The 21,499-nt window shown below is 35.3% G+C and overlaps 2 protein-coding genes across 2 annotated transcripts; both read left to right on the top strand.

The window, feature by feature from the left end:
* The first annotated feature begins 2,802 nt into the window (after window positions 1-2,802).
* Window positions 2,803-5,634, top strand: LOC110107226 (IQ domain-containing protein IQM2-like). Its single transcript, XM_020837422.2, has 9 exons — window positions 2,803-3,233; window positions 3,330-3,444; window positions 3,527-3,592; window positions 3,684-3,772; window positions 3,871-3,958; window positions 4,044-4,190; window positions 4,510-4,602; window positions 4,699-4,800; window positions 4,887-5,634. Exons 1-9 carry the CDS (start codon window positions 2,806-2,808, stop codon window positions 5,532-5,534), a joined length of 1,776 nt encoding a protein of 591 aa, XP_020693081.1. The 5' UTR covers window positions 2,803-2,805; the 3' UTR covers window positions 5,535-5,634.
* A 2,847-nt stretch (window positions 5,635-8,481) lies between these two features.
* LOC110107230 (40S ribosomal protein S28) lies at window positions 8,482-16,205 on the top strand. Its single transcript, XM_020837425.2, has 2 exons — window positions 8,482-8,602; window positions 15,725-16,205. The coding sequence occupies exon 2, from the start codon at window positions 15,728-15,730 to the stop codon at window positions 15,923-15,925; it is 198 nt and encodes a 65-aa protein (XP_020693084.1). The 5' UTR covers window positions 8,482-8,602; window positions 15,725-15,727; the 3' UTR covers window positions 15,926-16,205.
* The last annotated feature ends 5,294 nt before the right edge of the window (window positions 16,206-21,499 follow it).

The raw sequence follows: 21,499 nt of genomic DNA, 5'->3' as shown, positions 1-21,499 counted from the left end.
CTTGGGCCAGTTCTATAGGGCTTAACATCCCTAACGAACTTTCACCCGCGAGCGAAGGATTGACCAAGTCAAGAGGACTAAGGCTTTGATAATCCAAATTTCTAAAATGATTTTTTTTAAATGAAAATTTTGAATTTCAGCTTTGTGTTTTGTCGAAGAAGGAAGATGAGGAAAGGAAGAAAAGATGAGAGAGAAAAAAAAAAGAGAAAAATAATTTAAATTGTCAGAACGCTTTGCCATTTTTGTGGAATTTGCTTAAATTGTGATAGGTGACTCTTATCCTACTTCTATTTTCAAATATTTTGATTTCAACTGTTTGATTCTCTTCATAACTAACTTTATTGTTATTTTCTTGTATTTATTGAAGTTCTATTGCATAATTTTTTTATGTGACATCAAACTAATTATTTTGGAGATTTTGACTGTAACATTTCTGAACTTCACATGATAAAATAGAAGTTATTAATTTTTCTAGAATAAAAATAAGTATTTTTATTGAAAGATATTATTAATACAATCATTGTGAATGAATATAGACATAAGGTTGAGTAATAGCTTGTCGTTATTATTGTTAAAACTTTTTATATAAATATATGTGAAAAATAAGTAAAAGGCTGATTTCAGTGATGTTGGCTGGAGAAAAACTGAACTATACAAGATGGTGGGCTAATGAGCTTTCCTTTAAATATATGATTTGTTATTATCCTCGATTGATCACGTGATACTTATTAGAATTTATAAAGAGTTATTAATATGCTAACAGACAAATGAGTGATGACATTATTTACTGAGCCAATGGTTACTGACTTCTTACTTGATTAGTATGATTATTGAAATGCATGCTACTGATTCATTATTATTATTACTATTTACTGATTTATTGTCACTTACGAATTTACTGTTACTACTGCAAGTTTATAGATGCCAATATTGTTATCAACGACATAGATTTATAATATTACACTGATACTGAAACTGATGCTACTACTGGTATACTGTTATTATTGTTGTTATTATTATTGATTCACTGTATTATTTACTGATTGATTGATTATATGGCATATTGAGCTTGTGATTACGATATTGCACTGATACTAATATATAATGTGATTATTGTTATTAGTTTACAACATTGATATTACTACATATGGTTTACTGTATTATATGATTTACAATAGCATTTATCTATATGATTTATTTATTGATTGTCACTAATTGATAATACAAATACAATGACTTCTTTATGGTTTCAACATCTGTACTGATTTATTGATTTTTACAATGTACTATTTTACTGATTTTCATATTATACTATTTACTATTTTCATATTCTACTATTATTGCATGTGAGATTTACTGTTTCTCCACATATTCGTGATTATATAAATATTATTGTTATGATTTAGCTGCTGACATGCATATTACTTCTTTATCGTGTTTTAAATTTAATTATAATATTTTGGTGACCTATTGGGCTATTTAGCTTATTATATGTGGTTTGAATGACTTCAGGTCATGACAAGGGAGCAAGAGTGTAAGATTGATTAGAATTCCTTAGGTTATGTTCCTTTTTGTTTTAGTTATTCTTTTGTGTTTAAGAATGAAAGGTTGTTTTATGATTGTATGATTCCTGAGTATTATATATGATTTTTGAGAAATGAATAAAGATGCATATGGATGTTTTAATCAATAGAATTTGCTTCTGTTGATATTTGATTTTTTTACTGATAAATAAAATTAGAAAGCTCTTGTTGTCATATATTAAAATATAAAAGAAAGAACTTTTCCAAATTAGATTATGGAGCATTACATAGGCTATGAATCCCATGCAACACTTTCTGTAGCTAGATCAAAGGATGTCAATGGCGACTTAACGATATGCATAAATAGTGAGTAACCTAAGTAGGCCGATCCAAACTAAGATGAGGGATTCCTAAGAGTTTGAATGCACTATACGAGTTCTTCAATGCAGATGTCTAGGATGACTCCTTGATCTAATCAATCAAGATAAGTCACCTTTCATGTTGGGTAGTGCTTTTAGAGGGGGTTATGATTGCTTTAGCCAAGTTTTCTTATTGAAACCTAGTCCCTCCTCCCTCCCTCCCTCCCCCCTCCGTTTTTTTCCCTCCCCCAGTCCCCCCTCATATTTAAGCAAAGATTAGGGACTCAGAAAGTTCACATGAGTAATGTCGTGTCTTGATCTCATCCATTGAAACCACAATCCACAAATTGAATCCATTTATGCTGTTTCTCTCCCTGATTCCCTCTTCTTCTTCTTACTATTTTTCTTCAATGATCCTTGAAGATTTGGAGGCAAAGGTTTGCTCTTTATACAACTCGCCATCAATGAGTCAGGATTTTGATTAGTTCTTCTTCCTTGTATTTTCTTCTTGAAACTTTCGTTTGATTTGAAGGCATTAAATTTAGCCATTTTGGATTGCGGAATGCCTCCTTTTGTGGTTTTGTTGCAGAGTTTGTTCTGTCTAGTTTGATAGCTTGTTACGCTGTTTTAATGGAGGATTTTTCTAGGAATTATGATCTCTTTGTTAAAAGACAGGATTTCTTATCAAAATTGTATTTTTTTGCTATCGGAAAGAATAGGATGGCTGAAAGGATTTGGCTTTTTGGGGTTTTTTATGTTTTGTTGCAGAGTTTTTTGATGATTTCGTTGCTCTGTTTGAATGGAAGAGTTTCATGGTTTATGACCTCTTTGTTAAGAAATAGAAATTCTTATCAAAATTATATCTTTTCTTACAGTGAGCAATAGAAAGTTCAACTCGGGATTTCATTTTTGAATCAATCCGTATGGGATTACCCTTCTCATGCCCTGAAGGCGAAGGAGAGGCATTCAACAACAGCTTTGAATCTCTCCTCTATAAAAGATCCAACCTTCGTTCTCTATGTTCCAATTGCTGCGACTCGGAGCCCTCTCCAATGACTTTTGGATCTGGGAAGCTTATTATTGAGGAGTCTGTAACAGTCGAAAGAAGAGAAACTGAACCACTCCAAATGGAAACAAAGATTTCCATTAAGAGCCCTTCGGACGAAGATAATAGCAGCAGCAAAGAAAGCCCATTGAAGCCCTCCAGGTTCAGTCAAGAAGCTCTTGTCATACCCCGGCTCAAACTTGGCTGCCTTAAACACGAAGCTGCTTTGAAATTGCAGAAGGTATACAAAAGCTTCAGAACAAGAAGACAACTTGCTGATTGCGCTGTTTTGGTGGAACAAAGCTGGTCTCTTTTTTAATTAGAATCACAAAGTTGTTTGATTATAAGATTCTCTTCAACTATCACTTTAATTTTAATTTGCGTTTTTCTTGCTAAATCAAGGTGGAAATTGTTGGATTTTGCATTGCTTAAGAGAAGCTCAATATCATTTTTCGAGATTAAAAAGACTGAGTCTATTGTTTCCAAGTGGTCAAGAGCAAGAACCAGGGCAGCTAAGGTATCTATCCACTCAGTTGTAAGATGATGTTTCAATCTAATGTTCATACATAAAAATCTCTTTTTTCTTCGTTTTTGGCTAGGTTGGCAAAGGTTTATCCAAGAATGGAAGGGCTAGAAAGCTAGCATTACAGCACTGGCTTGAAGCAGTAAGTATTCAGAACAAGAAGAACCCTCTCTTTCTCCTTCTTTAATTTGCAACATGGCATTCATAGATTTTTCCTGCAATTTTGAAATCAGATTGACCCTCGTCATCGATACGGCCATAACCTTCAGTTCTACTACGAGTGCTGGCTTCGCTGCGAGAGCAATCAGCCTTTCTTCTACTGGTAGATTGATAAGTTTATTCACTCATCACAGCTTTTGCAGACAAACTATGGCTGCTTGAATTATTCTGTGCTAAAGATTAATTGTTAAAAATATACAGGCTCGACGTAGGAGAGGGGAAGGAGATTAACCTGAATGAGTGTCTAAGATCAACGCTTCAACAGCAGTGTATCAGATATCTTGGTCCTGTAAGTAGTCTTCTTTAAGCAGCAAAGCCTGTTTGCACCAATAAGGTGGCAAGAATAGCTAAAAGAGGATATTTTACTTCTGCAGAAAGAGAGAGAGGCTTATGAGGTTATTGTTGAAGATGGTAAACTCATCTACAAGAAGAGCAGGGAGTGCTTGGACACAACTGGAGGGCCAATAGATTCAAAATGGATATTTGTTCTTGGCACGCTCAAGAATTTATACGTCGGCCAGGTAAACTTAAAATTTTTGTGCTAAAAAATCGCTTTAAGAAGCAGTACTAAAAGCCATCCCAAACGAAGCCTTGGGTTCTTTCAAAACATTTGTTATTCTCATATTCATCATTGTCATTATTATACTTATCTCAATTATTTGGAGCTAGTTTGTGAATTTGCTTTCTTTATCATACAACTTCTATCCAATCAGTCGAAATCGTCAATGATTTTTTGCTACTTTATCTTCTGATATCTCATTCATCAATCCATTATTTTCTGGTATTCTTTCCAATATATACTATTCTGAACTATTGTGGTAATGGCCTTGATGATTACAGAAAAAGAAAGGCATGTTTCAGCACTCTAGTTTTCTAGCTGGGGGAGCTACTTCTGCAGCTGGAAGTTTAGTTGTAGAAAATGGAGTTCTGAAGGTAAAATTAACTAAACTCTCCATAATTTTCTCCCTGCGCCCATAATTTTTTTGATAAACCAGAATACTAAACTGATCTCAGATTTTTTTCCCCCAGGCTGTATGGCCTCATAGTGGGCATTACCGCCCAACCGAAGAAAACTTTGAAGAGTTCATGAGCTTCCTAAACGAAAACAATGTAGATCTTAGTGATCTTAAGGTTAATCACAATCTTTTCTGTCTTACAGCTCGTGATAATAATCCAAAGATATGTTAATCTCTCAACATTTGTTCCCATCTGTGCAGAAAGCCCCAGCTGAAGATGAAAATGAATGGGGAAGAAGACTTCAAAGCCCTCCCTCAGAACCAGACTTGATCGAAAGAAATATCTATTCCCAGTCTCAACTTGAAGAAGCACAGCTACCATCAAATACGTCAAATGATTTGGATCTTAAATCTGCTTGTGAACCAAAGCAGAAAAGGTTCAATGACAGAACAATAGCAGAAGTAGAAAATAGTTGCGAAGCATCAAATCATTCACATGAGACAATTGAAAATTCCAGAGCTGGTTCTTCGCTTTACAAAAGAAGATTTGGGTTCCACAGCCCGAATCTTTTCATCCAGCAGGACGATGTGGTCAAAGAAATATTACCAAAGGAAGAAATTCTTCTAAGGTTTTATAACAAGGAAGGGATGAAATCATATCAGTTAGGAGAACAATTATCTTTCAAATGGACTACAGGTGCTGGGCCTCGCATTGGCTGTGTGAGGGACTGTCCTTATGAGCTCCAGTTTCGAGCACTGGAACAAGTTAATTTATCTCCCAGAGGAAGTGAGAGTTCCAGGCCGTTTAGTTCATCCATGGTTATACGAAGCCCAAGGTCAAAGATGCAGGAATCATCTACACTGCACAAGAGTTTATTACAGAATCTAATAGCAAGGGATAGGATCTGAACGTGTTTAAATGTCTAGAAGATGAGATGATGTGGCTTATTTTTGTAGAGGTAGAAGAGATCACTGTAATTACAAGAAGCTTTTTTGGTTGGATTATAAAAAGAGGGATTTACATATGTAGCACTCAAAGTATTAGAATTTTTATATTTGATATCTAGATTTCATTGTTTCCATACATAATGTGAAACACTTTAAGTAAAAAGAAATTAAACTCTTAAACATCGAGAGTTTAAACTCTTAAACTCTGAAACACTTTAAGCGTGCTCATCCAAGCGAAATCCTGGGATTGGTGACCTTCTAGGAAGTTATCCCAACATGACAAAATCGTGAGGCCCTTAAGCCAAAGCAGATAATATCTCAATAGTTAAGGAGTTTGAGTTGTTACATATAACACTAAAATCATTAAAATGAAATAAAAAATTATACCTCTCATTAGCATCCTGTCATTTGTCCTTGTGTCGCCAATCTCATAACCTTTCATCATTGGATCCATATGATGCAATCGAGAGAGATGGAGTGATAGGAGCAAGAGACAACTCACCATATATTGAGAAAGATATGGACGAGTTGCGGGGTTTGTGAGCTGGCTCGAGCTTGGCTTGATAAATGGTTCGTGAGCCTAGCTTGATGAGCTAATGAACCAAGCTTGAACTAGTCCCGACTTGACTCGTAAACTATTGAGTTGACTCATTTAGAAAATATTAATATAAAATATATTAGAATTCAAGATTTTAAATACAAAATTGTTAAAAATATTTAAAATTATATCCTAATTTCTTATAGTAAGTAATTTATTATTATTATTCTTATAATTTCTTATTTTATTATAATAATTACTTAAATCATAATTATTTTTTTTTATTTCATAATAAACGATTAAGCTCGATACCCGGCTCAAACTTATAGAATAAAGTTGAAGTTTGAACTCGAACTCGATTAATTCAAATTCAAGCTCAAGTTAGAGGTAACACAAACTTGACTCGACTCATAACACAAACTTGACTCGACTCATTTACACCTTGAGTTTATAGTTGTTTATGTCTCAAAGAATACTAAAGGATCTGCTGCTGAAATAACTATTTGCAAGAAAAAAGGATAATCGATTACTTGTTGTTTATAAAGAAACAAACATTTTGGAGCTTGTCCGCACCACACTTTTCGTGCTCTCTCCGCATTATTAACAACCATGGATTTCTTTAGCTTGTCTTTGGCTTGCATAGACAAAAAGTGGGGGTGTCAATATTTGACACAACATAAAAACCTAATTCGAACCCGTCTCAAAAAATTCAGGTTAGGGTCAACCTATTTTGCAAACGGGACAGGTTCGGGTTGACCCAGAAACCCAAACTCAACCCGGGTTAACCCAAGGAAATCGCTCGTGAGTCACGTCTGCGCTGACACGGCTAGTCCCATCCCATCCCCATCTGCACTAACATGGCTCTTCTTGTCCCGTCCGCTACCGCTATCGAGTGGTTGCCATTCATGCACAGTTGGATCAAAAGCAACAACGATGACGAGCCGACCTCGCCGTTCACCTAAAAGTTGGATAGGAAGCAACAATGTCGACTCGCCGCCGACGAGGAGCTTATTGTTTTGTTTTTTGTAGTTGGATCGAAAACAACAATGACATCAGGAGGGAGCTCGTTGTCCACCTACTCAAAACGAGTCTGCGGGTTGGATCAGGCCAACCTTGTGACCCATAGGAGTATGGTTTGAGTTAAAATACATGACTTTATTCGCAAAAAACGAGTCGAGTTCTAGTTGGGTCAACTGACCTGTTTAAAAAAACGGGTTGGGTTTGATGAGGTCATCGACAGACATTTTAGGCAGGTTTATCGGCGGAAGAATCGTAGATCGACGGCTACGATCGGGAGTTTATATTTTTGATGTTATCATGTCATTTTATGTTATTTTATTTTGTGTGTCTTTTATTTCATGTACTAGTGACGATTTCGCCCTTATATAGGCGTAGTGTTTATTGTAGCCCAAGGGGCATGTGAGTCTTTTTTTTTTTCATGCTTTGAGACCTTTATAAAGGGGTCTCTTCTTGTTGTATGAGGTTAATGATTGATTAATGAAAATTTCTGAATTTCTTCTTTGTCTTCTTGCTTGAGAGCTTGAGAGAAACTCATCGAAAATCTGAAATTCAAATTTCAGATTTTTCTTCTTACTCCTCTCTAGCTCTTGGCCGAACCCCTCCCTTGTTTTCTTCCCGCCTTGCTTCAATGTTGAATGGCGGATCCGGAGCTTGAGTGGGGGTTAGTTTTCCACGCCGACGGGAGCATCGATATCTAACGCTCTCCTTGCTTCGACGTAGGATTTGAAGACGAAGCCACAATCGAAGAGTACTTGGAGCGAGTCGTCCCAATCCTCGCAAGTATTTTCGACCGACAATTTCGTGGTTGCACTTGGACGATCATTGGACGCCATCCGCCACCACCTTCTTCGGTGAACACCTTTCCGGCAACAAAGTCTTTCGTCGCCTTCATCGTAGTGGTGCTCTTCATCCTCGCATGGTTCTTTCTTCTCCGCTAAAAGAGTGAACAAGAGGGAGAGAAAGGGTACTCAAGGTGAACTTCTTTATTATTAATTGTGGGATTTTTGTTATGAGCATGTACGTGTTTCCTTTATCTTTGAATGATATGATCGGTTTGGTTAACTCAAAGCACATCTTCGCCTAAGCAAGTTAACTACTTTGAACGATTTAACCCTTTACTTTTGTTGGTAATTAAAATTTGTTATGACACGCTTTGAATAATCTTTATTTTAATTTCCGAACGCAATTCCTACATTGATTCACATCAGGGTTTGTGATAGGTCAACTTATGTAGGGTTAGTTTCATGTTAGACTCAAATCAAATGCGTGACTCGATTTTGATAGACCTAATGAAATGGTCGTTTACTACAAAATCAGGGGGGCAGAAGCGTAAATTTATGTGTCGTTTACTACATAAGTACATATTGGATTCATTAGGGTTTCTGGGCTTCTTAAAGTTGTCAAGGATATTCGCGTTCGCAGCCGCTGTGTTTCCTATTTCCTACGGGTATAGCGAAGAACGAGTAGCGAGGTTCGCATGCCTTTCTCTTCTTTTATCGTCTTCTAAATTGTTTGTTCCATTTCTCTTATTTTTATCCTATTTATCTGATTTTTTCGTAGTTTGTTTCACCGATTTTTTTCATGTCTTTTGTGTGTTTTTTATCAAATCAAGTTAAGTTTTAGGTGTTTTCTCCATTCGTATCATAATTTAATCGTTTGTTTTTTTTTTTTTTTTTGGATGCAAAGGAAAACATTGGTGCCCTAGATAAACCAATTAATTGAACGATCACTTCTCATATGCCTCACAGATTAGATTTTGATAAATTTTGAAATTTTGGTGTTACCTAGTGCAATTTGAGTGGCAGATCAATTGACCTATTGACCCTGCTTCGTTTATTCATCATTCTATTTTGTCTTTTAGGTTATTTATCCGCTATTGGAGGAGATTTTATTGCTAGTTTCGTTCAGTGGGACTTTATGTTATTTTAATGGACGGAGTGGCATTCTTTTTGATATTCTACAGTTATCGTAATAGTTAGATTATGATATTTGAATGTGTTTGGTTAAGATTGTAAATCTGATTTCAAATAAAATGGATAGAAAGCATGTGACATTGGTGTGATATATTGTGGCATTTTATTGCAATTTTTTTTAATTTTACTTGTTAATTAACTGGGTTTATATCCTATGCCAGTCATACAAAACACTTTAGGTGGTTTGACTCTTCTCCACAAACCTGATCTTTTTTTCTTCCAAAAAAATGCTTTGATCGAGCCCGTTCGACCGGACTTTGCAGTCTGAGAATCAATTAACTCCATTTGTCTGATTGGGTTGTCTTGTTTATGTCATATCTTTGTTTGATCTGCTTCATTTATGTTGTTTTCGGCTTGATGTAAAGGGAAAATTGTCATTTATGCTCTATGGCAAGATACCATGATTTTTTAATGTCATTTATAACATTATTTGTTGAATGAAATCCTTTTTATTTTTCACTCAAAATTTTTGCAAGTCTCAGTTTGCATGGGTTTGTTGGGATGCCATCTATTCCTGAGTGTATGAACTGTGTGGAACAGCTCATTTCCATTTTCCAATATAAGATTCTCTTTCATGCCTCCAATCAAGGCATCCCCTTTGTTTTTCATTTATTATTGCTCAGCACAAATCCCTTTCACCTGCTATTCGTTGTAGACATTGCTAGACTGACCTCCTCATTGGGGCCCTAACACATACATGGTGGCAATGGGCAATGGGCTTATGTTGAAAGGTCAAGGATGTTGATATGGATGTTCAGGATGATCCATGAAGGTGAAGGTGATGAGGCATTATAGGAAAGTCAAATATGCAATTAAGGGTATTAAGGATGACCCTCCTTCTAGAATTGGAGACAACACGGCATAAAATGTAACAAACAAGGTGGCATAAGAAGGTCATGGAGACGATAATGTGTAGTCAACATGACCCTCCTTTTGAAAATGGAGTGACCATGAAGGTAGTAGACTAGTTGATGTGATAAAATTATAAAGGTGAATGAGGGAAATTGAGATAAAATATCTATTTAAATTTTATAAAGGTTGCATCTAGGTTCATTTGGAATATTCTGAAAGCTAAGATATAAAGAAATTTATAGCTTTGACTATAATTTAAAGTTCAAGTTGATTGCTTCTAATGTTCTCAAATTTGTCCATTCCCCCTTACCTAATATCTTCAAATTGTATAGTTCCCTACTCCCTTCAAAAGAGGGACTATCCTACTGCCTTTTTCACATCACCTTGAAGTTATATCATCCTCCTTTCTTCCACAAAATCTCGTAATAATCTTTTATCATCTGTCAATTATGATTTTTTCAATCTCCTCTCTTTTCAGAAGAGGGATAGTCCCTCAATCACTTGTGAACTTTAGATCTTTCAACCTTCTTCTTTCATGAGAGGGAATATCCATCTATCCCTTAATCTCCCATCAAATTTGTGTCATTCAATTCCCCATTGGATCATATTGATCACTCTTAGTTGCTGATCGGGTCCTTTAATCCTCCATTTTTTTAGGAGTATTGTATCTATCACACCGAATCATTCATCAGCTACATGTTATTCAACCTCCGTTCCTGGCCCTAAATTTCCCACCAATTTTAAGCAATTTAGCCCCCTTCTTTTATGAGAGGGATTATGAACACCCTCAACCACCCATTGACTTTGGGCCTTTCACGAGGGAGACAATATTGATAATTAACATCGGGCCATTTACTTTGGGGCTTTCAAGAGGGAGACAATATTGTTGATTAACTTCAGGCCATTCAATTTGCCTCCTTGTATGAGGGAGACTACTTCAATTTCCCTCCTTATAAGGGAGATTATTTCAACCATCCTTAAATGTTCATTAACCCCAGGTCATTTGGTCATCTCTCCTTTTAAAAGAGGGACTATCCTAGCGGCCTTTTTCACCTTCACATCTCTTCTGTGTTGCCTTGTCTGTAGTCTTTAAGTAATATCATCTCTACTTATAGGAGGATTATCACGCTACACCAATCTTCTCCAATGACATGACATGAATATGACAAATGGCAATGGAAAAGGGCGTGGAGTAGATTGATAAAGCTTTACAGTACTTCATGTATCACTTTATGTGTGACCTTCAGGTTGTTTTATCTCCACATTCAAAAGGAGGATCATTTAGATTACTCTCAATTTGTTTATATAACCTTCCTATCTCTCATTAACTATCATCAAATCATGCCACCATCACCTCTAGCAGAATCATCTTTAACATCCACAATAGCCCCCCCGACCTAATACCACCTCATCAATCACCCCAATGTTATATTGCCTTGGCATCTTGAAAGAGAGATTCTAATACTTGATTTTATTATATCATAAATATTGAAAATATCAATGACACATTAGTGACATGATATTAATGTATTCGTCAAGTTTGAAAAAATATGGCCCTTTGAAATACATAACTAGGCTAGGCCGTATAATTTCTCATTTCAAAATTTTTACATAAAAAATTACATATCTCAGTAATATACTTACTTTCCTAATTGTATGTATTAAAACATTCATAAGTAAAATAATCAATCTCTCTTAATTGGCTTGACTTCAATTTCTCAATAATTATAGAACTTTAACTTGCAATCAATATGAACGAATCTGGGAACCACTCGTTATAGAAAAAAATATTTCAAGATCAGGAATTCAAGCCAATACTTTATAATTTATGACTTATTATTCATAAAAAATTGCAGTCAATTCCCATGCATTCAAGCTAGTTATGAGTAGAGCGCAAGCCTATTTGCTTTTCAATATTGTAATTAAAGCAATTCTACATCAAATATTTGTCACTATGAGTTAAAAAAAAGGATATTTAAATACATATGACTAAAAATATCCGATTTATGTATTTAATACATAAATTTTAATATTTTATTTACAAACATAAGATTGCTAATGAAACCCTTACAAAATTGTCGATGATGCCACAAGTCATGATTAACAAGTGACATATTAAGTGGAAGATGAGAAATGGACCGAGGAAGAGGAGTAGAGGGAGCCGAGGGAGAAGAACAAGAGAAAGAGGAGAACATGGTCAACATATAGAAATAGATTTTAGCTATTCTTATTTTCATATTCTGATTTGGTCTCACTCGGGAATCATAGAAATTTTTTGAATTTTAACTACTTTAACACCTTTGACTGACTATGTTTGCTGGCCAACATCAATTAAAATTTGTATCCGAACAACTTTGACCAATGTTTTGAGATCGACACCCGCCAATAAAATTTGTCGTTTTAACTGTCCTAATTGACTTCCTATCCATGATGCTAGACGTCACCCTTCGTTGCTGATTGACACCTACCGATCAATGTCGAATTGTCAAATTTAGACGTCACCCTTAGTTGATTGATGAGGAAGCCTTTCATCAACATTACCATCCCCTAAAAGCCTTCAATAGTCTAAAAAATTGAGTTGAATTTCTATCTTCCTCGATCTTTTGGAAATGTGAACTTTTGTAATCTCAAGCAAATATTTAGTGGATCTATTCTAAATGGGCAATTCTCATGACTTTTCTTTTTAGATTTCTAGTTTTCTACACGAAAAATTTATGCCCTATGCCCTTCAAACCTTTATAATTTTAATGAAAACTAAAACATAACTACCAATCTATATCATAGTAGATTTTCTAGCAAACAATAATATTCAAATTAAATAATGTTTTATATTATAACATGTTCTGATATCCAACTTTGAAATATATTTGAATTCAATTTCAAAATTTATTTATATTATAGGGAATGTCATAACCTAGGTAAATATAGACTAATTTAATGCATATAAAGTTAAATATATAAATAAATGCCCATGTTCTATAAGGAGTCAATGTCTAATCAGCCATACTAGCTAGGAAAATTCTTTTTGAAATAAGGGGCATAGATGTAATTCTATTATGACAAGGTTCATGGTTGAAGAGGCTATATAATGAACTGATTAGGGTTTTTCAACCTCAGTAGCCACCTTAGTTTTTCCTTCTGGAATAGTGAATATCGAACAATATGTTTAGGGCTGCAAATGAACCGTACCGAGCCGAGTATGTGAGTGCTCATATTTGAGTTCGTTTATTATTAATATTAGCTTTTCAAGTTCGGTTCGTGTTTGATTCGAGCCTTATTGTTTTTGTTTATGTTTGGTTCATTTAAATTAATGGTGTTAATGTTCAGTTCATATTTAATTCGTTTAGTGCTTATTGAGCTTTAAACAAATAAGCCTTAACGAGCTATGTTCGTGAACATATTTAGCGAATTTTTTCACACTATCAAACAAGCAGGTTCATGAACAATTTTAATGAATATTATTGAGCTATCAAATGAGCAAGATCATGAATAAATACATAACTAGTATTTTCGAGCTATCAAATGATTTCTCATAGATTGTTTATTTGTGAATGAAAGCTCATTCACAAATAAACAATCTATGATTCATCTTATATGAATATATTTATTAAGCTTATTAACGAGTTCTAAATCAAACACTAATCGAGCTTCTTATCAAGCTTAATGTTGAGCTTGTTCAAGAGCTTCAAATGATATTGTTCGTGAACATACATGAACCAAACACATTAGTGTTCAAGCTTGTTTATTTAAGGATCGAGTATTAAAAATATTGTTTAAGTTTGTTTGTTTAGTTAAACGATCACAAACGAGCTTTAATTGAACTGAGCAACGAGTAGTTCTTCGAACATTTGGTTCACTTGCAGCCTTAAGTATGTTCTCTCTTTGTCCCAGTTTCTCCTTTATAGGCTGTTTTCTTGGTGGCCCCATGTTTGCTTGTTTTTTTTAAGCTTTTTATGTTTATTTTATTTAATCATCGAAACTGTTTAAGTTTTGCATCAATTTCATTTCCTGTGTTTTATATAATTCTGATTCATTCGAGAGTTTAAATTATTTTCATCATATATCTCTTTTTCACCACGCTTCGTTCATTTTGCGCTGCGCACTCTATTAATTTCTGAGTATGTTTAATATGAATGGAAAGGTGCATTTGAATCAATGTTTTTTTGTCACTGTAAGTACTTTTTCTGATGCTATCTCAGATTTCTGACTACTTGAGTCATTCTAGTGTAACGTTGCTAAGTTTTATCCTTCTTGCGTTATTTTCTCACATTATGCACTGTGTTGCCTTTTGTCATTGATAAAAATGGTTTCTAGCGACCCTATTTCAGGTCCCATTTGAAACGATCTTGTTACTTGTTCCTTCTAGGTAACCTTAGCTCATAGCAGTTAAAAAATTCAAATCTTAAACCTTCTCCTATTAGTTGCACTAGCGGATGTTTGCATTTGGACTTTTATATCTTGCGCTTGTTATGGGAGTGAACCATCCTTTTTGTTCTCTTGGTGAATAATTCGCATATGTTGATTGTTGGTTTGTACTATTGGTGCTAGTAACTTCTTGAGCATAAACTTTTTTTTTTAAGAATGTTTTTTATGTATCCTCTGCACCGTCTTGGTGCCCCATCTTCAAACTTTCTTACTTCACATTGCCTCTGCCTTTTAGTCTTTTGTTTGTCTCTCAAATCTCATGTGCATTATTGTTTTTTTAGGTATTATTTCATTGCTTCATTCTTTATATCTTAGATTGTTTTAAAGTTGTTCAATAGATGAAAATTATTTCTATTAAATGTATCATTTTATTTGTTGGAAATAAATATTTGATGTCTTATAAGTTTGTTAATTAAATGGTTATTGCATGCACATTATATATTTATATATGATATACAACTCATGAGTGCTCTAAGTAGTCAATATGTTGCTTCACTTTGTAACAACAATTTTGGATTTGGGCTAGCCTGGTTATGATTTGGGTTGGAGTCGGATTCGGATATACTCAAGTGACTCGAAAACAAAAAAAATTGACTTATTTAATTACTTATATTTTAGTGAAATCAATCTTTATCCTAAAAAAGTGAATTGCATGATTTGAGGAGATTACCCTGATTGTTGGAGAGGATCCGAATCTATGAAGAAATAGCATCTTATTAATTTATTGTATCATTTTGAGATTGTGGGACCCCTTTTTTTCCTTGCTAACCTGTTTTTTTTTTTTTTCTGTTTTAATTTAATCGTGATTCTTTTCACTGGAGATTGTGGTGCCGAATGTTGGCCATTAAAAGAGAAGCATAATACTAAGTTAAGTGCTGCAGAGATGAGGATGCTTAGGTGGATGAGTGGCTTTACCCTTAGAAATAAGATACAAAATGAGCATATTCGTGAAATGGTTGGAGTAGCTCCTGTGGAAGATAAGATTAGAGAGAGTCGCCTTAGATGGTTTGGTCACATTAAACGGAGGCTTTCCGATGATCCAGTTAGGAAAGTTGAGGTATTAGATTTGACTTATATTAAGAAAGGTAGATGTAGACCTAAAAAGACTTAGAATATATTAGAAATGATCTTTCTTTATTAGATTTAAATGAGAATTTGACTTTTAACATGACACAATGATGAAAAAGATTCATGTAACTGACCCCACGGAGTGGGAGAAAATTTGATGTTGTTGTTGTTGTGAACTTTCTACCCATGATTCATTCAAATTTCAACCGATTGAAAATATTATAGCACAGTATATTTGGCTTATGCTCTTGAACTTAACGTTGCTGCTGGTGCAGAAGATGGATTCTCAGGTGAAGCTTGCTGTTGTTGTGAAGGTGATGGGGAGAACTGGTTCTAGAGGTCAGGTTACCCAAGTCCGGGTCAAATTTATGGACGATCCAAATCGATTGATCATGAGAAATGTCAAGGGTCCTGTAAGAGAGGGAGATATCCTTACCCTCCTTGAATCTGAAAGAGAAGCCAGGAGGCTTCGTTGATCCTTCTCCATCTGTTTCTGCTTATGTTTTGGCCAACCTTTTGTTTAAATTTTGGTGAGTGTTGTCTCCCTGCTACTCTGCACTCATAAATATTAAATATTTATGCATTAGAAAAGCTTAAAGCTATGTTTGTTTTGGATTATGTGACATAAATTTCATTTTAAGCTTTTCAGTACATTCTGGAGTATTTATTCTTAATTTCAGCATCGGAATTTGTTGGATCTTAGCCAATGGCTGGCTGATTTTCCAAATATAAATATATAATGTTTGTTGTTTCAAATGAGGTTTTCAAAATTTAGCTGTTACTATTCTTTATTTATGATAAATATATGTGAAGAGTTTTGTTAGTTTTTTAATAGACTTGTATCCATGTTATGGACTTGAAGATGAAATCAGCAAGAAAAGATAATAAAAATAGTAGAAATTGAGAAATGATGGCTGATTTTTTTATTAGTAGTTCAACACTAGAGCAAAATGTAATGATCTATTATTTGTGAGGCAGATTGTCTTTTCCACTTAACCTAGGCAATGCTAGTAAGTCCTCAAGAAAATTCAAAAAAAAAAAAAAAAGAAATCTACAGCTAACTCTTGAAATAAAACATGAAAAACTAAGTCTAGAATCAACTATAATTAAACTCTCTAATTTTCCCCAAAAGCAGCCCCCTTAATTAATGTCCATCTCTTTCTTCATTTTAAAATTAGAGTTCTTTCCTTTTTTTTTTTTTCCATCTTATTTTTTTACTTAGTATATTTAATCAAAGCTTTGTTGAGCCCACAAGTGGGGCTGAACTTGTTGCCTGAATTGGCCCTAGCTGGGCAGGCGTTGGGGTCAGCTGATTGGGCCTCTCCCTCATAACAATACTCCCCTCCTCAAAATCTATCTTGTCCTCAAAGTGGAAGACTGGGAATTGTCTTATGATTGTCTCGTATGACTCCCATATGTTGTCATGCTTGGGCACATCCTCCAACTTGATTAGCACGCGCACCCCCGCTACTTCCAGAGGTTCCAAAATGACCTTCATATCCTCTATCAAAGTCGGAAGTATTGATGACATCATGTGCTATCCTTTCACATTCCTTAATTGTGAGACATGAAAGACTGGTGCAAAGATGATGAGGGTGGTAGCCTTAAGCAATAGGCTATCGCTCCAATGCACTCCAATATCTCATAAGATCCAAAGTATTATGGGGATAATTTCTCATTCATCCTTCTAGATATTGTTTTTTTGCTTGCAGAGGGCCTTAATTTTAAGTAAATTGTATCTCCGGGCTCAAAGTTTACTTCTCTCATGTGCTCATCAATCTTCCTCTTCATGATTTGTTGGGCTCTCAAAAAATTTCCCTTGAACTCAAATAATACCCTGTTCCTCTCCTCTAAGTACTGCTCTACACTGGACACAGGCATGGTGCTATGCCCATAATGAAAATCATATGGGGTGGATTTCTCCTATAGAGAATCCTCGGAGTGGTCTTCGCTGTTGAATGGTATGAAGTATTGTGCCAATACTTTGCCCAAGCAAGCCACCTTGCCCAACTCTTTGGCGTGTCAGATCCAAAATATCTCAAATATGTTTATATGCTTATATTGGTCACTTCTATATGACCATCTGTTTGGGGGTGATAGGTTGTACTTCTCTTTAGAACTATTCCTTGTAATTGAAACAACTCTCTCGAGAAGTAGCTAAGGAACACATTATCCCTATCTGTCATAATGGCCTTTGGAACTCCATCCAGGCACACCGCATCCTTTATGAAGATAGTAACCATAGTAATAATCATATAATGGTGCCTCAAGGGAATGAAGTGTGCATATTTGCTCAAACAATCCAGTACTACTAGTATCACCGAAAACCCCTCGGATAGTGGCAATACCTCGATGAAGTCCATCATCACCTTGTCTCATACCCTCTCCGGTAGGGCTAGGCGTTGTAGTAACCCTGTTGGCGATATGACCTGGTACTTGTGCCTTTGGCACACATTGAATTTGGCTACCCAATCCTCTAAATCACGGCGCATCCCCAACCAATATAATTTTGCTTCTAAACGACTGTAGGTTTTCAACGCTCATGAATGCACTCCCACTGCACTGCCATGAAATTCCTATAGCAGCTTGGGAATGTATCCTGATCCCTTTGATAGAATAAATCTTTCGTGATATAGAAGCTGGACTTCTCTCAGCATGTAGCCAGGATGACTATTCGGGTTCTGCAGTAACTCATCCCTGATCTTCCTTAGTCTCTCATCATATTCACTCTCATGTTTCAACTTTTCCCAATCTGGGACTAGGGGTACTGACAAAGCTGCTAACTGAGGCTTATCGATTCTCCTGGATAAGACAACCTGTTTTGTTTCTAAGCTCGGGCGGTACTGACTCTCAAAATCATATCCAGTAGTTTGGATAGCCATCGTTGATGCTCTTAAGTGATCATCCGTTGTTCTAGCAAATGCTTCAGGCTCCTCTTATCTGTTCTGACTAGGAAGTGTTGCCCCAATAAATAGAGTCGCCGCTTCTGAATGGCTTAGACAATAGCCATCAGTTCTCTCTCGCACATTAACTTAAGCCTTGCCCTGGCAGTGAGCACTTGGCTGAAATAGGCAATTGATCGCTGATCCTAAATGAGTACTGCATCTAGTCCTTATCCTGATGCATTTGTCTCCACCACAAACGGTCTGCTGAAGTTAGGACGTGCTAACACCGATACACTAGTCATCACTTTCTTCAATTGCTCAAAAGCCTGTGTAGCCATCTCCCCCACTTGAAGCTATCCTTTTTCAAGAAGTTTCAAATTTGAATATGCCTCGAGATTTGTGCATGATTATGACGGTTTTTTTGTGACATATCAAACTGGAATTTTTTACTAGAAAATTATTTTAAAAAACATAAAGAAAGCTGTTCCAAATGAAACCTTAATTTATTTATCCTCCCTATTTGGACTTCTTTGGAAAAGCAGCTTTATTTGTCATTGATAGTTTCCTGAGCAGCGTAGTGATTCTTTAATGAGTTAGTCAATAGAATCACTTGGACTTGTGATTTACCAATGCCACACTCCAAAATTTGAAATCAAAGTCCAAAGACAGAATAAATAAGAGGAGAACATGTAGGGAAATTCTATTTTGACCCCCCTGCGAGCCATTGAAGTTTTGTTTACAGTAGTTTCAAACAAATTACAATGTAGTTACACTAATTATTCAATTACAAGCAAAATACCCACTAATCATAACAATTCCCTACACTAATATAAAAAACTCAGATTAATGCAATACAAACTATTCGAATATGACACTAATATCAAAACAAATATAAGAATATTCAAACTCATCCTAATACCAAAATATTTTAACATAGTTTCCTTATATAGTAATTGCTTGAATTAAAATTTCTTGTCTTTTAGTCTTCTAGCTGTAAGCTATACTTCTTTGTTTCTTAGCTCATGCGGTATTGAATCTCAAAATCATATCTCAATAACTTGAGTAACCATTGTTGATGCTCTTTAGTGACCATCCATTGTTCTAGCAAATACTTCAGACCCCTCTAATCTATTTTGACTAGGAAGTGTTGCCCCAATAATTAGGGTCGCCACTTCTGAATGGATATGTCATTTGCCATCAGTTATCTCTCGTACACTGACTTGAGCCTTGCCTTGGCTATGAGCACCTCGCTGAAATAGGAGATTGATCATTGATCGTAAATATGTATTGGCCCCAATCCTTATCTGATACATCTATCTCCACCACAAACTGTTTGTGTAAGTTAGGAAGTGCTAACACCGATACACTAGTCATTACTTTCTTCAACTGCACGAAAGCCTGTGTAGCCGCCTCCCCCACTACAAGCTGTCCTTTTTCATAAAGTTTTCAATTTGAATATGCACCTAGATTTGTGCACGATCGAGATGATTTTTTGTAACATATCAAACTCAAAATTTTACTAGAATATTATTTCAAAAAGCATAAAAGATGTTGTCCCAACTGAAACCATAATTTGTTTATTCTCCTAATTTGGTCTTCTTTGGAACAACAGCTTTATATGTCATTGATTATTTCCTGAAACAACATAGTGATTCTTTGAGGAGTTAGCCAATAATTGTAAACCATTTGGACTTATGATTTTCTAATGCCACACTCGAAAATTTGAAATCAGAGTCCAAAGACAGAAGAAATAAGAGGAGAACTTGCAGGGAAATTCTATCTTGGCCCCCTGCGAGCCATTGAAGTTTTATTTATAGAAGTTTCAAACCAAATACAAAGTAGTTACACACTAAATATTCAATTACAAGCAATATACCCACTAATCATAACAATTGCCTACACTAATATTGAAAATTTAGATTAAAATATCATCATACAAATTGTATCAGGATGAGTTTAAATACTGCTAAATTTATCTTGCAATTAGTGTAGTGCAAATTCTTCAAATATAACTCATCATGATACCATTTGTATTAAGATATTCTAACCAAGTTTTCTTCTACAATAATTGCTTAAATGAAAATTGCTTGTCTTTTATTCTTCTAGTTCACCTTGCTGCTGCTATTTTTCCTCCACTATTTCCATTTAATATTGATCTTTCATCACCTCAAACAGAAAAATTACCTAAGTACTGCTGCTGCTATTCTTTCTACTACCACTCTGATTTTGATTGCTCATAACTCTCATAATAGAGTCCTTCGTCCCCACCGTTCTACAACTCAGAAAATCTCTCAGAACAAATGGTGCACAGCTGCGAGCTTTATTCTCACCACTTTCCTTACTTTTATCTTCAGTAAGCTGCCTCCCATTCTCCACATGAACAATTTCTTCATAGCTGAGTTTCTCTACTCTCTTCATCTCCTCCTTTGAAGAATCTATCTTGAAAACTGCAGTTTTCCTTTGGGCTTCTTCCGAGCATGAATTCGATGTTTCTATTGGCGACTGTTCCTTTAATTCTGTAGGATGCTTTAGAGAAGCAGTTTTTTCTCCCTGCAATGTTTCACCTGGCATTCTTAAAATCGTAGGAGCAGCCGACTTTGCTTCTTCCTTTAACTTCTTAAAGATTTTGATGGGAGAGAGGAGAGATCCTTTTAATACATACTCACAGTAGCAGGTGGGCATGATGAGGTCATCGTCGGTGAGGTCCTGCCATATATAACCGGTTTTGTACTTCCTGTAATATTAGTATTAATTTAAATAATTTGTTATCTATTTCATGATAGAATGTTACATAGTAGTGGATGACGTCGAACTAAGGCTTCGTTAGGGACGGTTTTTTTTTTTCTATTTTTTAAAACAGTTTTTTATGCAAAAATTTTAATTTTTCTAGATAGCTATTTTAAGAAGAAATAAAAAGCAGTCCCAAATGAAGCCTAAGTTAACCCGTAAAGAAGAAGAAACTTGCTGCATTAAGATGCTAAGCGATTAGTGAGCAACCTCTTGTATGACCAAGTAAAGGATTCCGGCATTTCTTTTCCCCTGAGCTCAGATAGCCATATCTTAAAATCTAATCATGTTATCAATTTCATATAAACAAAGTAAGAAATTTATTAAACAAAATAATCAATTAAGAGAGAGAGAGAGAGAGAGAGAGAGAGAGAGAGG

This window comes from Dendrobium catenatum, unplaced genomic scaffold (assembly GCF_001605985.2).
Source record: "Dendrobium catenatum unplaced genomic scaffold, ASM160598v2 fragScaff_scaffold_853, whole genome shotgun sequence".
Lineage (NCBI taxonomy): Eukaryota > Viridiplantae > Streptophyta > Magnoliopsida > Asparagales > Orchidaceae > Dendrobium > Dendrobium catenatum.
Note: the sequence above shows the minus strand (reverse complement) of the source record. Positions and strands in the feature narration are given on the sequence as shown.

Bases quoted from the DNA above. Each gene is read 5' to 3' on its own strand.
- LOC110107226 (XM_020837422.2), top strand. From the start codon at position 2,806: ATGGGATTACCCTTCTCATGCCCTGAAGGCGAAGGAGAGGCATTCAAC. The intron at 3,959-4,043 runs GTAAGTAGTCTT...TTACTTCTGCAG, and splicing joins GTATCAGATATCTTGGTCCT to AAAGAGAGAGAGGCTTATGA. The intron at 4,801-4,886 runs GTTAATCACAAT...CCATCTGTGCAG, and splicing joins TAGATCTTAGTGATCTTAAG to AAAGCCCCAGCTGAAGATGA.
- LOC110107230 (XM_020837425.2), top strand. From the start codon at position 15,728: ATGGATTCTCAGGTGAAGCTTGCTGTTGTTGTGAAGGTGATGGGGAGA.